This window comes from Lactuca serriola, chromosome 6, assembly GCF_051521515.1.
Source record: "Lactuca serriola cultivar US96UC23 chromosome 6, Lser_US96UC23_V15, whole genome shotgun sequence".
Classification (NCBI taxonomy): domain Eukaryota; kingdom Viridiplantae; phylum Streptophyta; class Magnoliopsida; order Asterales; family Asteraceae; genus Lactuca; species Lactuca serriola.
This window is the reverse complement of record NC_136413.1, coordinates 147,525,719-147,543,325: the sequence shown is the minus strand read 5'-3', so window position 1 is coordinate 147,543,325 and position 17,607 is coordinate 147,525,719. Positions and strand designations below refer to the sequence as shown.

Sequence of the window (17,607 nt, the reverse complement as noted above, 5' to 3'; positions counted from 1 at the left end):
ATCGGGTCAAGTACATACCAAAATAGTTATGGACTTAGACACTAATCCAACAGTAGGCCCTACGAGGTGGTCCAGTCAAGCTGAAGGCTTATTATGCATGTTGTTTTGTAATTGTTATATGATGTGGTTATATTTGTATGGCGTTGGTATTTTGGGGGATCTCACTAAGCTTTCGGGCTTACAGTTTTAGTTTATTGTTTCGGGTACATAAGGGGATTGCGGCAAGACGAAGGCATGATTGTACAACTCCTCAGGATTTGTTTATGTTTCTTAGAAAACTCCGATATTAGATATTTTGAAAACAAACTTTGTAATGATGAATGGTTTTAAATGTTTTGAAAAAGTTTTAATTTGGCATGAAACATAAACAAATATCTAATATCAGAGTTTTCCCATAAACATAAACAAATCCTGACGAGCTGTAACATCAGATCCCCTGATGTACCTGAAACAATAAACTGAAACTGTAAGCCCGAAAGCTTAATGAGATCCCCCAAAATACCAACGCCATACAAATATAACCACATCATATAACAATTACAGAACAACATGCATAATAAGCCTTCAACCTGACTGGACCGCCTCGCAGGGCCTACAAGTTACAACCTATCTGGACCGCTCCCGAACCTTAGGCATGACTGGACCGCCTCGTAGGGCCTACAGCCTATCCGGACCGCTCACCGGGTATGTTGGCCTACAGCACAAAGCAGGACCGCCTCAACCCAACCCCCAATCATCAAACAAATATGTGCACATAAATATCATATGCTAGCTCATATCATATAACAGTTAAACCGATCTATCAGATCACTAATCATAGCAGCATCCCCAATAACCGGGGTATTGACCTAACCGGTCACTAACATAGCATCATCCTATAACTAGAACATTAACCTAATCAGGTTACTACGCATAAGCATATCACCATCCTAACTACCAGGATGTAATCAATAAACATATCATGCCATAACTAGATACAATCCATAAAGGGTCGGCCCTGGTGCGTTAGACCCTGTTGATATAGTGAGGATAACTCACCTCGTATGTCGACTCGAAGATAAAATCAAGCTCTTGGATTACTGCCACGAACTCCACCACATATATTCATTGTAAACCATACTTGTAAATTTCCAATCTATCCAAAATGTCCTCCAAAAGTCAACTGGTTAACCCATGATCAAAGTCAAAGTTAATTGTCAAGGTCAACAGTCTCGTCGAATACCCTCAGCTACTCGCCGAGTTCCTTGTAATACTTAGGGATGAGCATCGGAAGCAGGTACCCACTTTTGGAACCGGAACCGCCTCGGAACTGCCGGTTCTGGAACCTGGACCATCTTCATATGACTCGCTGAGTCGACTATGCGACTCGTCGAGTCCCTTCAATCCTTCATCCATACAGATGCTTTTTAAGCCATGTAAAGGCTCCAGATTACAGATCCAACCTTCCAAGGCCTGCTTATCACGTAAAGTTGCAAACTTTACGTGCATGCAAAGCTCTAAGGCCCTTAAATGACAAAACTAAGCTTTCAATGAAGTCTCACACTTAGGGGAAGGCTCATACTAGGCAAGGGTGATAACTTTATGGATCTAGAGGCCAAAGGGAGTCCAGATCTGAAGTTACAACTTCAGATCTTAGCTCAAACATAAGAAGCCTTTCATAAAACCCATCAAAATAGATTTTTTGTGAACATGAGCCTAGGAAAATAGTCTAATACCTTCAAGAGAATGTTCACTGATGTAGATCTTGAATCCCACGAGTTCTTGCTTCTACTTGCTTGTTTTCCCCAAGTGTTTCCTCCTCCAAATTTCCTCCTCCAAGCTTGAACACACCAAAAGAACACACACTCGATTTAGGGTTTGAGAGGGACAAGAAGCAGTAAATGGGAGGCTGGGGGAGGCCAATGATCCTTGAAATAGGGTGGAATTCCCCGAAATTTAAGGTTTCATCTGCCAGCTCCTACTCGTCGAGTCTGCTCTTGGACTCGACGAGTAGATCACTAAAACACGTGGACCAACCCGCTACTACTCGACAAGTAGGGCGGCCAACTCATCGAGTAGACCCAAAAACCCAAAAAGATTCATACATAAATCAATACCTGAGAATCGGGGTGTTACAAAATTAGAAAAATCATTCAAATAAATACCTTCGATCTTCAAAAAAAATTGTTGGTGAGATCACGTGTAAACCCTATAGCAAATTAATGATATCAATAACTCAGGTATCTTATTGTATTTCGATCCTATAAATGTCTAGGCTTCACGGATCACAGAGCCAACTGTAGGATAATCGAAACGAAAACAACTTCAAATTTGAAATGAGTAAATTCATCAAATTTCAAATTTGTGCAAGGGTTTGTGTCTTCAATATCATGAATACCTAAATGTTCATCACTTTATATAATAGCTAGCAACTTATTAAAGGAAAAATCATGTCCAATAACGATTTTTTTTTCTTCAACATTTAACAGTCAAATCAGCCAAGGATACTGAGGTCATGTCCAGTAATGAATTTTTTCTTCAACATTTAACCGTCAAATCAACCAAGTATACCAAAATGTTATAGAGAGATTCATTGCCTTCGTTGGAAGGATATTCCCCCTTTGTCCTATAAAGAATTCAAAATACTGCCAAAGGCAATCCAAATATATCTCAACCAATGCAAAGCACACTCAGAAAAAATATCAAACACCCGATCTCATAAACAAGTGTAAAACACAATAATGAAACATATAGAAAACTAGGATACAAATAATCAATGACAATGTCTAATATTAAGAGTAATACATACCAAGATAAAGCAAATGTAATTGTCTAAGGTGAAAAAAGAATTTAACATGATTCCACAATAGGGTGATTGTGTACATCCATGGGGAGATACATACGACTTTTATATGTTGATCAACACAAATGGGGGTTAGCAACCATTTACAAGTGACCAGAATGGAGAACTAAGTCTTTATCTTCAAATAAATTGCTAGAGAGAAGGGAGGAAAACTAGACTTAAATTTACTAAAATCTCATATTTAAAGAAAACATATAAGATGCAAAATGACTACTTGCCGCCACCTCAAGTGGCCATTTCACTCAACAATCACCACTTAAAGTGGCGAGCAGGTGGAAACAAATTAGTTGTGTCAAAATACTTGGATCACAGATACTTCTAATGGCCAACAAATGATGATTTGTAGTGGTCCACGATCCTTATGATGTTTTCCTAATTATTGAATGCTTGTATATATGAAGCATTGTGTATCACCAAAAAACACTCCACCTTGATACCAATGTGCATACAACCCTAAAAACCAGATATGCCTTGAGTCTCATGTTGTTGTGTATAGATAACAAAGTGTATCATAAAAACTAAAAGAAAAGATGTTAATGCACCCACAACCCAAAAAAATTTAGATGTTCAAAGTAACCCTTCCCAAAAAAAGTCAAAGAAACATATGTCTAAAACTTAATAGAAAAAACTTTCAACCGAGCTTTAGCATGGCCAACACCCGAAATACATTTGCACTCTATCCCATAATGGTTGAATCTACACAAAAGACATACCTTAAGAAACCAAATCGACTACTATAAAAACAAGCCTAAATGCATAACAAGACATATATGCCTTAAATGACTTTTTGGCTAAATGTATTTCCAATAAATGCCTTACGGCTAATTACCTTTTGGTACCAAATGCTTGAAAAAAACTATATGACCTTCAAACTATTCTACATAACCACCCATATGAACTTTCTCCAGAGTTCAGTGATAGTAAAACTTTTCAACCTGCAAAGCAAACCTAAAAGATTTCCAAGATGTGTGCATGCTTTCGTTCTTGAACTGAGTGACAAACACCGGCAATAATAAATTACAATTGTCAAGTGAAATACCATATGAACCACTTTAGAACTTATAAGGACCTGAAAAAAATGTGTCAAATTTAATGCAATCAGTTTCCTAAGTTGAGAAACAACATCTCTAAAGATACACCATTATTCACCGATATGAGTTTGGACCTTAGTTGTCTACAAATGATCAATGTTGAATATCTATCAAAAGCAAACAAAGAATACCAAATGTGTGTAAAAGGTAAATAAGTGTCAACACCCTATAAACATTTAGGATAATAAGAAAAGATCCTTAATGCAACAAATAAAGCTATGAAAGCGTTAAATCTCTAATACATTATTGTCATGAAGATTGTCCAAATCACAATACGGCTTAAAAATTTACAAGCTCAAAGATTAACTCTAATACAAAACCCCTTCAAATGGTCTTTGCACCAAAATATTGCATAAACCCCATGGCTAGCAAAAGCAATACAAACCAAAGTGAAAACCTAAACGACAACCAGCATAGTAATGTATCATCCGTCATCCAAAATCTAAGAAGATCCAAAACATAGTTAAATTGAGGTGCTTTTAAATGATGGTAGCAAAAAATGGTCACTTTAAAGACAACATAAACAAAATCAAGTATGGTGAGTGAATACTTAACACCAAAATGTACTTATTTCACATCTCGAATTAATTATGGCAATGCACTTTGAGTTAGACGACATTTCCCTTCAAGACATCACCACTCTTCAAATATACCAACAATTAGCTCATGCAAACAACTTTAAGTGTCACATTTAATAAAATTAATAATATTTTAAAATATTTTTTATGGGTAGGAGGATAAGTACTAGGAACAAAAGGTATGAAATATTTAAATTTTCTTTAAAATATGATTAACATATAATGAAAACACTCTCTCTTTAATCCTTGTAGACACAAACACATATATTATTCTTCCATTTAAGCATGTACATTCAACCAAGGCCAACATTTACAAGCCACCATCATAACATATATTTACTTTTAATTATGCTTGATTATCAATGAAATGTCCTCTTATCTTTGATACTATAGATTTATCACATTATTCTAATGTACTTCCATCTAAGTAAGATACATATTTTCTTAACACATCTACTCCTACAACAAAATATATATCTAACACTCATTTATAGTATTTAAAACCACAAGTCCACAGAAAACTTGGAAGTTACACAAACTAACAAAATTATGCTTACTTAACTAGTTTCATAATCATAAATAACATCTTAATATATAGAATCATTGTTGGATTATTTTTTGGCAAGGAAAAACCTATTTTACATCATAAAACATTTGACAATTGTCTCAGGGAGTTAGGAGATGTTTGGTTTGCCTCTTATTAGGTCCAGAAAGAGGTAATTTAACTCGATCAACACTTAGAGCGTTTATTTCGCCAAAGTAAAAGGTAATCTCTTACTCGGTTAGCATCCTCTTACTCAATCAACTGAAAAATATTATTTTTTATCACTTTTTACACCTTTTTTACTTAAAATTGTTATTATTAGAAATTAAATATTATTTTTAATATATTATTCTGTTACATGTATGTTTATACATAATATAAATATTAAATATATTTTAACAGTTCTTATTATGTGTTTAATTTTTATTTTTAGCTTATAAACAAGATCAATGAAAATTATTTTATAATAAGAAGATAAAACCCATTTTTTATCTTATGATTTCATATAAGAAAAATATGTTAAATAAGTAAACAAGTATATAGACTTATTTATAAACTTACAAGCAGTTTATGGATAATGAGAAAATCTTATAAAATATAACGATTTATATATTAATTATGTCATCCAAAAAGGGCTAGCGGCGCAGCTTGTTGCCCGTTTGCCTTCAATCGATATGTATTGACTTCCAAAATGTTCAAATTTTAGATTTTGGATTATGCGCCATCACGTAATATTGTTATTAACCTTATAGATATTTCTAGGATGGTTCTAATACTAATTTTGCAATAGTGACTTAGTTATAAACTTATAAGAAGTTTTTGGATAAGGAGAAAATATTATGAAATATAACGATTTATATGTTAAATATGTGACATTACGTAATGGTTTTGACGTTCATAGTCTGTAATTATAATTATTCGGCGTTCAATGTTTTTTATCAATGCATTAGTTGGTATATTATATTATTTTAAACAGAAAGGTAAAATGATAATTTTCATCATTAAATACAACTAGTCACATCATAATCAAATAAGATGCAGCCAAAAGTAAAATTGGTCGGACTTTAGACCCAATCAAATCTGATCCAATAACAACTATTGTGAAATTGATAGCAATTTTAATCTATTAGCCGAAAAGTGATTATTTTTTAAAGAGGTTGGTTAAAAAGACACCTCATTTTACCATAGACATCATAATTTAATTTTAAAATATTTTTATTGGTGCAAATTGTATTATTTTCCGAAAAAAACTGATTACAGATAGTTAACTATAGGTTAACTTTAAATAGTCAATAAGTGTCTTATTAGCAACACCCTTTTTAAATTTTTTTTTTCTTTTATAGAGTATAGCAGATTTTTAGTACAATGGGTCAAACCTTAACCAGCAACTTGAGTCATTGCACCTATCAAACCTCAGCATCAATTAAAACTATTTATCTTACGTCATCCTTAACCTTTCAAATAATTATAGTGGGGCAGGTCATCCCACCAACCTATCATCGATCCTCTGCAACAAGTTTAGGGAAAATTTGCAAAATAGTCCTCATAGTTTGACATTTTAAGAATCAATACTTCACTTTTCAAGCCATCTAGTTAGACTTTTGAGTTATAATTATTTATCCTACGAATTTATTGTTGGGTTCAATCATAAAGTAACACAAATATGCAGGAAAGATTAGGGAAAGAGTTCACATACGTAGAGGGTGGTTCTGGACTTGAAAATAAAGACTTTTTATTATATCACACCACAACCAACATACAATATTGCAGACACTAAATATAGAAATACATGAACCGATGCAACATTTAGAAGGAAACATCATAACGCTTAAGGCGTGTTTGTTTCACATAATTCTTAAGGAATTAGAAGGAATTGGATATTAAAATCGGTGGGAGATTATGTTTGGGTTACCAAAGAAATGAAATTAGATTTCAATAACTACCATTTAATTCCTCGTTTGAAAAAATTATAATTTTTCCACTATGCATCATATCATGAATGTAGATTCAATTCTTTATCATTATTCTAAATTACACTTCCTATTATTTATGAGATTAAAAAAAATCATCAACGAAGACTTTTGCCTCTACTTTTGTTTTTCTTTTATTTTTTTTTTCTTTTTTGCCTATGATGAATTTTTTTGTGTTCCATCTTTTTACCACTTATGTTTGTTTTTTTGGAAAAGATGAGACAAAAGTCTTTAAATTATTTAAAATTCATGATAGTTATTTTTTTAATTCAAAATTTATAGAAGAGCTCAATAAAAAATATTGAAATTAAATAAAACTTTGTCGTGATTATTAAAAAATATAATCAGTTACAAAAATCATTAAGGGTATTTATGTCTTATTATAAAATTTAATTTTCAATTCCTTTATGAAATCAACAAACCAAACAGAAAATATATTTCATTTCATCTCAACCAAACGCATGCAGCTTCTAGTACATTTAGATTCCAATTCATTTAATAGATTCCATTCCTTCCAAAAACATTCTCTCAACCAAACACCCCCTTAGAAGAAACAGGTTACTACTTACCATACCCCCATAATTACTTTACAATTGTCACATTAAATTACCACATATATTTAAATATTAAGTCTAGCATATATATATATATATATATATATATATATATATATATATATATATATATATATATAGGCACACTCCTTTTACACACGGGGTGACAGTTTTTGTAAGCTTGAAATCATCATCCATGTCCTGATGTGTGAAATGAAAAGGTCAAAGCTCAAGTTATCAAGAATATTCTATACCTCCATAAAATTTCTTAACTAAAGAATGAAGAAATCTCATAACTTTTATTATCTTAGTAAGGTGGAAAAACAAAGACTTTCCAAACCGAAATTTAAATAGTGGAAGGACTTGTTGTGTATTTACATATTTACCCTTAGAGATACATGTTCCAAGTCATACGTGATGGCTAACCTCTTGGTATATAATTGATGCTCTGTTGACACAACTTGGCACAATCATATTCATAGCAAATCATCACTAAAGAAAACCCTTTAAAATTTCCAATTTTAGTGTCACCTTTTTTCTGTGTTCTTGAAAGAAAATATAAAAAGTAAAGGATGACTTGGCTAATCGGATTCAAAGGACCATCAGGATTCTCAGCTAAACACACAGCTGAAGATGTAACCGAAGGAGTTGATTGCAAGGGCTTAACTGCCATTGTTACAGGTCTATTTCTTTCTCTTTTCTCTCAAATATTTACAATTTCTGGAATTCTTAGATCATTACGCTTCAAGATTTGATCATCTGGGGTTTTTGTTTATTGTCCATTAGAACAGTAGTAAACGCATGAAGTTTGGAAATCTTGATTTTATCAAGTGTTTGATTGATTTTAAATGACTGAAGTTTGTACATGAGCGGTTTAATATAGTTGGTGCTCAAAGCTTGTAGAAGTTGACTTATTTGGTTCAATCAATGCAACTTATACATATCTGATTAAAACTTGAATCAAGATTAATTGTGTTTATATTTATCTGAAGAAGTTATTAGAACAAAAAAGAAATGGAGAAACAAATAAAAAAAATGTGGATTTGGGTTCTGTTTGATGGGGTCCAGTGCATAATAAAACTATAAAAAACTCATAATTCCTAAAAGACAGCATACATCTCTTCATTTTGTCCATTTGCAAAGTTTTCGAATAATTATCTTATTCTGTGATCATTGAAAGATATTTTAGACATATTATATGTTATATTTTCAATAAAGGATGACATGCACAAATCTCGAAATCCAAATATATTATATTTCAATGGGATAATCTAATAAAATGGTCAAACTTTTTGGATCCCATTAATTATCTTTATGACTAGTGGAATAGAATGGACTAAGCAAAAGAACATATTTAACAAACTTTAAAGAATCTTTTATGGAGATTTAGAGTCGTTTAAGACATAAAGCTAGATAGAGTCGTTTGAGACACAAAGCTCGAAAGTTTCACCTCAATGTTCGTGGGTTTTAGCTAAAATCTATATATAAACATCATAAATTTGTTATTTTAAAATATTTTCTTTTTCATGACAGGACCAACAAGTGGTATTGGTCTAGAAAGTGCTCGTGTGCTAGCTTTGAGGGGCGTACATGTAATTATGGCAGCAAGGAATGTGGAATCCGCTACAAAATGCAAGGAAAACATTATAAAAGGTTGCGCTAGTGCTACCATAGATGTTATGCAACTTGATGTTAGTTCACTAGAATCCGTAAGAAAATTTGCAAAGGAGTACATTTCCATGGGTCTACCCCTCAACATCCTCATGTAAGAAACAAACACACCATTGCAATCGTATTAATAATTAAGTTTATTGTTACGTGCAAGAAATAACAACGTACTTCCATTTATTTGATATTATAACATTATACTTTCGTTTCTTTGTATAAGGTATCGTAGTTTCAATATTTTTTCGTATTAAACCATTGCACTTTGAAAAATCACACAATTATAGCAGTGAAAAGTACTTTGTATTTGAATGACATTGCAATATACTGATAAGGGAAAATACATTGTTATTTCTTGCATTTGACATTATAGTGTACAAATCTAATAGATTTTTTGTTTGTTGTTGCTTGTAGTTGTAATGCAGGGGTGATGACTCCTCCATTTGGCCTTTCTAAAGATGGAATCGAGAGTCAGTTTGCAACAAACTATGTTGGTATGTATTGACTAATATTATGTTGTTTTTATTTGAAAAATAAAAGCATTTTACATATGTAAGACATGTTTTTTTTCTTATGATCTCAGGGCATTTTCTTTTGACAAATTTGTTGTTGGATACGATGAAAAATACTGCACAAAAATGCGGAAATGAAGGAAGGATAGTCATCGTTTCATCAAAACTTCATAGTATGAGTTACAAAGAGGGAATTGTGTTTGACAAGCTAAATGATGAAAAAAGGTACAATTTTTTTTCCAGTAGTAAGTATTGTCTAAATAAATGATGTTTCAAAATATCTGAAAAAATGATAGACAAATAAGTGGGAAAAGAAAAAGGGAAAAATAAGAGGTAAATCATAAGAACTTAATGGAGAGATTCTCTTAATTTTCAAAGAAACACTCATGTATAGCTTAATAAATTAAGCATTGTTCATGTGTATTAAGTAAAAGAAAGAGTCAACATTGAGATAAAAATAGGACCCATAAAGGAGATGTGGTCCATAAAAATGGATATTCTTTTCTATATTCGCTTATTTTTACCATTTTCAAGAATTTATGCGGTTGTGATACTAAAATTCACCTTACATACGTGTTTAACTTTTCAGCTATAGTAGTCTATCTGCTTATGGGCAATCAAAACTTGCTAACATTTTGCATGCTAAAGAGCTAGCTAGACGCCTCAAGGTACTTTCAAGATAAAGAATCTCACACTCATAATTATTGCATCTTGTTTATTATGTAATACTTAACCAGAATGTTGACACCATTTGTAACAAAAGTTCTCAAAGAAAAACCACACAACAGCTAAATTGTCTAAAACCCCCATCACAAATAATCATTTTTGTCAATACAAATCATTTTTGTAATGGATCCATATTTATTCAAGAAATACACTTTTAATACATGTTATGACAAGTGGTATGTTTATTGTTGAGTATAGGAAGAAGGGGCAAACATAACTGTGAATGCATTGCATCCTGGAGTTATTGCAACCAATCTTTCACGTCACTCAACCTTTTCAGGTAAAAGTTTTTCCATTTGGACTGTTAAAAAAATAAGATCATTTTATTATTCACGAGAATGTGATATTTAACTTTACCTTAGTATTTTCCTGACAGCTTGCTTTTATGGAGTCTTCGGTATCTTTCAAAAGAATATCCCACAGGTTTGTTCTTTTGTTTATTTCTATATTTCACCATTTCCAGTAGGTGGGTTTCATGATATGATGTTAAACTAAGATAATGTATTGGTTTTTCTCAATGAATAAATGATGTTCAAAAAATATTTAAGAAAAAGACAGCCTACTTAGGTAAATGTATGGAATAAATGAATGGTAGCAAATTTATAGAAAATAGATACCACAAAAGTATTTGTTCACTGACTTTATCTAAATCTATTAAGTCGTTCATTTTGTATTAAGTGAAAAAGAAGTAACACTTAAGAGTCTAAGATTCACAAAGTACAAATATTAGTGATTGACATTGTTAATATTTGATTTGGATTTTAGGGAGCTTCAACAACATGTTATGTGGCATTGAACCCAAAGGTGAAAGGGGTGAGTGGCGAGTATTTTGCAGACAATAATGTGGATAAACCCAGCAGTCAGGCTTGCGATGCTGAGCTGGCCAGGAAGCTATGGGAATGTGGTATGGAGTTGACCGGTTCAAAGTGATTCATGAGAGTTTAAGATTCAGTGAATACTATTGGCAACATAATTTGTGTTTTGATTATTTTGTATGATTTTTCCTCGTGAATATGGTGTATGATTGTTCGGTTGTTGTATCTTGTATTTATTTTTTACAACCAGGGTGTGGTGTGAATTTTTTATTTAATTAGTTGTAATATTGTATTTGAAATGTATAAAAAATAGTTGGGGAGTTTTATGTAAAAGTATAGTGAAAATCATATACTCCATATCTTATTGGATTGTGTACGGTATATTTCCTAAATTTGTATTTTGAACCTATTGGGTCTCACGTACAAAGCCAACTACATGATAAATATCTGGCATTCACCCTAGCCAATTGTCATGAGATCAAAATAGTTATATGAGCGCGCATCCCACACCATCTAACTCATATGTGAGCATAACTTTCGGTATTTGTGTAAATCTCAATTAACTCAAATATTTGATGACACTAAAATTACAGGCAAAAAAATAAAACAATTTACATTTTAAGCTTTGTTTATTTTATCACATTGACCTTAAATTGTAACTTGCATAACAAAAAGTAGAATAATTCATTTGAAAATGTATACAAACATGAATTGAATCTTATTTATTTTTGTATGATCATAATTTTTCAGAAACTTTCATACATTTAGAACTAAATGTTTTAGGTGTAATAGTTTGACTTGTGAGGCCGGACGGAGTGGGAGCGGAGAAGGGTCGCAGGGAGGTTCCCGCCTGGCGGAACACCGCACGTCGGTGCGGGGAAGGGTGGTGCGGGAATGGATGAGGGGACGATAACCCGCGTTCTCTCTCTTCTTGTGAATGGCTGAAATTTCTTTTTTCTTTTTTCTTTTTTTTTTGGAGTTGCAGGTTTTAAACACGAAGAAGACGAAAGTTTCTGGAAATAGCATATTTAGCCCCTATGTTTTGGTTTTATGGCAGAATACACTCAACTTTGAATTCTCTTCATAAAAATAGTTTTCGAAAATTACAAAATAGACCCTATATTTTTTATTTTCCACTAATTTAAATATTAGGTTTAATGTAATTTTTATTTTAATTAATTAAATGCTTTTTATTTTTAATTAAAATTTTTGGTTGTTTTTAATTTAAAAATTATAAATCATAAATATCAATTAATTTTATTAAAAAAAAAGAGTGAGGGAAGGGCTTCCCACTCATTCCTTGGGTTTTAGGTGAGGGAAAGAAAGGTATGGCCCACAAAAAGTGAGGGAAACTTCCCTCCCACTCATTCCGGTCTGAAGCATGATATCTGCTCTTTGACCTCATTGCAATAGCATTTGAGGTGTGGACCGTGGGGCTAGCAAGGTCTATAGTACTTTGGAGTAAGGTATGCGGTGTTCTATAGCAAGGTCTGTGGTGCACAGACCATAAGGAAATTTTCAGATAATGACGTCGTTTTTAGGCCCATACCCACAAACATTGTAGGTAAAATCATAGTGTAAATAGATCTCTTTTTTACCTTTGTAACGATATTCAGAAAGTGTGTGTATTACGGAAGACGAGAACGTTAGTACGATCATTTTGATCGTGTAAACCACATTAAATCAATGTTTTCTTAAAATTTTCTTTGCATCTTTACCGTGTGTTGTGTTTATCGATTATTTATCCCAACAGTTGGTATCAAATGTATGATTAAGAAGGAAAGCTTAAGATCTATAATTTGAAGGTAGCGATTTTAGCTTTTGGAAAATACAGATCGAATATTGTCTCGATCAGAAGAAGTTACACAAACCCTTGTCTTAGGTGAAACTTGAAGAGATGAAGTATAAGGATTTGGACCAGTTTAAACATCCCTCGTATGGTCTAATATTAAATTGATTATCTTTTGAAAACATTTTATCGTTTAAAATAATAATTGTGGTAATTTGTTCCAAATAGTTAAACAATTAATATCTTTAAATTGGCCGAGTCAAATGATGGTGCAATGAATAAAATCAAAAGGACTCATTAAAGTACATAATCTACATACAATAAATTCTGAAAATACAATCTCTTTTAAATATCCAAAATTTAATACTTCAATAGTCTTCACTAATCCTTCAACTTGAGTACATGTCAAAATAATAATGTAAGGATTGATGAGCCTAGTGAGTAAACCTGAAGTTGGAATTTCAATGGTTCAATTATATACGACTTTTTCTTTTTTACTTAATGCAAATAGAATGTTATAGTGAGTTAAGTTAGAAAATAAGTGTCCTTAACATCAATTCATGATTTTATATTTAGTTTTTTGGAATTACCCTTATTTCTTCTGATTTAATACGGGGTGTACATTTTAATGCATATTTATTTAGTTATTAACTAGTCTATGAGTAAATATGATACAAATTTTATTCTACTGTGGTACACTTTCACTTATGTAAAAAAAGACAATATCAATCTTTGGACATCCCTTAGGTAATACATCGATCTCTCATTTGCAATTTTCACTCGAGTTTTCAATATCATCAAGACATTGATAAAAACATGTCCACTTAAACTCATTAGCATGTACGAGACTATCGAGTTTATGAAGGTCAATTTTTGTTACCCAAATAGTCCAAAAATATTTGTGTTGTTTTAGGGTGAAAATCGGCGTCAGACACATTGTGGGTGTAGTCGGGATTTCCGGTTCCGAGAAAAGCACTATACTTTCTCCAATTTAAGACTTTACAATATATTTCTAGGAAGATTCTTCTAGATGGAGAAGATTTGAGAAATTTCAGTCTATGATGGTTAAGAAACCAGCTAGGGTTTGTCCAGCAACAACTCGTAATCTTCTTGAAGACAATTAAACAAAATATAACCTACCGAATCAAAGAGGCGGCAAACATCACAAACGCACATCATTTCATAAGTCGTTCACTGAACAAATACGACACTCAGGTAAGTCCCAACAGCATGGAGTTAACACTGGGGCAGAAACTGATAACTATGGTTGCACGTGTGGTGCTGAAAAAACACATCAATTTTGTTGCTTGTGGCTCTTAATATGTTTTTGATCTCAAGTAAAACTACGATATTGGTCGTGAGAAAAGCGGATATTGGGTACCTTTCACCATTTTGTATGACATAGGTTGTGACTAGACAGGTTAATATTTAAAAGTGATTACATGACATTTTAAACATTTTAAACCAGTTATATTAAGTTAGGGTGACCAAATAAACATGTCAAAACCAATTTGCTCTCTTACAATGATACTAAGATTTTTTTTTTTTTGATCATTTCGTGAAACTTAAAGGACCATTCTTTTATAATAATGAGATTAACCCTTGTTTTATATATCGTCTAAATAAAATGTTTTATATTGTAAAAATATTCATTAAAAAATGGGCTTTGGATTTATCAAATACTATCAAACAAAAAAATTGTGTTTTTCAACCTTCGATTTAGAATTCAGTTTGTTGGTGTGATCTTTAGGAAGAGCAAACATGTGGATTTTTGGGAGAAAAGGGGCATCTGGGTTTTCGGCTTCTTCAACAGCTGAAGATGTCACTGAAGGTATCAATGGAACTGGTCTGACTGCTATTATTACAGGTAATCTTCAATGCTTCTGAACTTCTCTTTCTCGTATGCAATTCGTACTCCTATTGCAAGATATATCACATGGGTTCTTCTTAATTTTTGGTTTTATGAATCATAATTTGGAATTGAATACGAATTTTAATGAATAAGTGGTGGGTCTTGAGTTTATGACTCAATCAAGAAAACTAATTAACAAATTAGGGTTTGATTGCTGGATCATGGATTCATTCTCATGTTTACAATTTACTCTTTTTGGAATCATAAGGAAAAGTCAACTTCTATTTCTGAAATTCCAAAAATAGTAATTGCTAATTCAAAATGAACCCAAAACGTTTCTGGTTTTGTATCCTGCTCTTATAAGTTGATTTAATCGTCAATTACTCGAAGCAAAACAATTTCGCAGAGAAATTAGACCTTCCCATTAACTTCAAACTTTCTACAATCCATTCCCCATTTATGATGTCATACAAGAATTCACTTTTTTATTTGTTAAATCTTTTTCTGTATTTTTAGGTGCTACAAGTGGAATCGGCATGGAGACAACACGAGTCCTCGCCTTACATGAGGTACATGTAATTATGGCAGTAAGAAATACCGAAAGTGGTAGAAGCATTAAAGAAAATATACTTAAAAAAATTCCTAATGCTAAAGTTGATGTAATGGAGTTAGATCTTAGCTCTTTGGCATCTGTAAGGAATTTTGCAGCTGAATTCATTTCCTCGGGTCTTCCCTTGAATCTTCTCATGTAAGGAACCAATTATTTTATCTTTTTAAGATCTGGTTTTGAGGTAGTGTTTGGTATGATGGAATCAGGAAGGGAATGGAATCGGTCATTCCATTGGAACCAGGAAGAAATAGTTAAGTTGTAAAAAAACTAATTATTGTTCCGTTTTTTGGAAGTAACAACGCAGGGGTTATGGCACCACCATTCATGCTTTCAAAAGACAAGATCGAGCTACAATTTGCAACTAATCATTTAGGTATTTTGAAATCATAATTCATAGCATATGCTTTTTATTTTCATGAAATTTTAATTCCTAAAGTAGAATTACATCACGTGATATATGTGTCATTTGTTAGGTCATTTCCTTTTGACACAACTTTTACTCGAGACAATGAAACGCACTTCACATGAACAAAAAAAAGAAGGTAGAATAGTCAATGTATCATCAGAAGCTCATCGATTTGCATACAAAGGCATATACTTTGATAATCTCAACGATGAATCAAGGTACATAAACAACACAAAAAAAAAGAAGGTAGAATAGCTTAAATTTCTTTACCCATAATCGCAACGTATGATGCAGTTATAGCCCCATATATGCATATGGACAATCAAAACTAGCCAACATCTTGCATGCTAAAGAGCTAACAAGACACTTCAAGGTATTTCATTGATTAGACATAATCCCAACGTACTTACATGTCTTCATTTTGTGGGGTCCCACAAGCTATCAATTATGACAATTTTTATTACAACAAACCAGGAAAATGGAGTGAATTTAACTGCAAATGCTCTTCATCCCGGATCTATTGCAACGAATCTTCTACGTTACCACAACATTGTAGATGGTAAAGTTAAAACTAAATTTTTTTTTTTTAACTTTCATTTTTAAATATTCTTCATCGAATTTTCATTCAAAATTTACATTGTTCTTGATTCAGGCATGGTTGATTGGGTTGGCAAATACTTTCTCAAAAACATCCCACAGGTTTGATAAATCTTTACGGCCACATTTGTTACAGAACAAAACAAGTTGTACTGTATTTGACATGCTTTTGAGTTCCAGTAATGTCATGTCCTGTATACTGTCATGTCATGTCAGGTCAGGTCAGGAAAGGTAATTTTGTTTCTAATCATGTGATATATATAGGGGGCAGCAACCACGTGCTATGTAGCATTGCATCCACAAGTGAAAGGGGTGAGTGGTGAATATTTCATGGATAGTAACATAGCCCAGCCCAATTCGTATGGTAAAGATGAAAAATTGGGTAAAGAGTTGTGGGATATCAGTTTGACCATGGTGGCTCCATAGAAGACTTTAATCAAGACTGTAAATTTTTGTTAAATCTATGTTGGAACTTGGAAAGGATATTTGAAAGGGGAATTCGACTGATATTCATAATGTATGTCATAACACGTAAATTTTGTCTGATCTTAGTGTGTGTTGTAGGAAGGATTGCTAATAGTTTTTACACTTCAAATTAGAATGGGTAATTTTGGCTGATTTATGTGAAAATGGTTACGAAAAGATTTAGTCGTGACTTTTTTTATTAGTTTTCCCAATCATCATATATAATATATAGAGTATATTACAAGAAGTCCCTGTGTTTTACCCAAAAACGCAAGTTTCGTCTTTTTTTTTTTTTTTTTTGAAAAAATCTCAATTTCGTCTCTAAAGGCTGTGTTTGGCGCGCCACAGCTAGCTGATAAGCTAGCTTATTTTTCGAGCTTTTTTATGTTGTCGTGTTTGGTAAGCCAAAAAGTAGCTGATAAGCTAGCTTTTTGAAAAGCTATTTAGACTAACTTTTTAAGAGTTTTTTTAAAATTTTCCAAATACACCCCTTAATTAATTATAGAAACACATATTCTTACATGTCTTTTTATGTAATTTTATATATTTCAGCTAGCTTTTCAGCTAGTTTTACCAAACGTTATTTTTTAT

General features: G+C 32.4%; 2 protein-coding genes across 3 annotated transcripts; both read left to right on the top strand.

Annotated features, from left to right (window-relative positions):
* Nucleotides 1-8,044: 8,044 nt before the first annotated feature.
* Nucleotides 8,045-11,661, top strand: LOC145057049 (short-chain dehydrogenase TIC 32, chloroplastic-like). 2 transcript variants are annotated; one of them, XR_013685962.1, is made up of 8 exons: nt 8,045-8,260; nt 9,113-9,344; nt 9,659-9,738; nt 9,828-9,981; nt 10,346-10,424; nt 10,681-10,762; nt 10,845-10,905; nt 11,248-11,322. XR_013685962.1 is itself a non-coding variant. In XM_079004813.1 (8 exons), the coding sequence occupies exons 1-8, from the start codon at nt 8,152-8,154 to the stop codon at nt 11,410-11,412; spliced, it is 948 nt and encodes a 315-aa protein (XP_078860939.1). In that variant the 5' UTR covers nt 8,046-8,151; the 3' UTR covers nt 11,413-11,661. The 2 variants fall into 2 exon arrangements, 1 of the variants encoding a protein (XP_078860939.1); XM_079004813.1 differs by having other exon boundaries at nt 8,046-8,260; nt 10,859-10,905; nt 11,248-11,661.
* A 3,080-nt stretch (nt 11,662-14,741) lies between these two features.
* Nucleotides 14,742-17,193, top strand: LOC145057047 (short-chain dehydrogenase TIC 32, chloroplastic-like). The gene is made up of 8 exons (XM_079004812.1): nt 14,742-14,953; nt 15,455-15,686; nt 15,842-15,921; nt 16,022-16,172; nt 16,249-16,327; nt 16,429-16,513; nt 16,607-16,653; nt 16,816-17,193. Exons 1-8 carry the CDS (start codon nt 14,848-14,850, stop codon nt 16,975-16,977), a joined length of 942 nt encoding a protein of 313 aa, XP_078860938.1. The 5' UTR covers nt 14,742-14,847; the 3' UTR covers nt 16,978-17,193.
* Nucleotides 17,194-17,607: the final 414 nt, after the last annotated feature.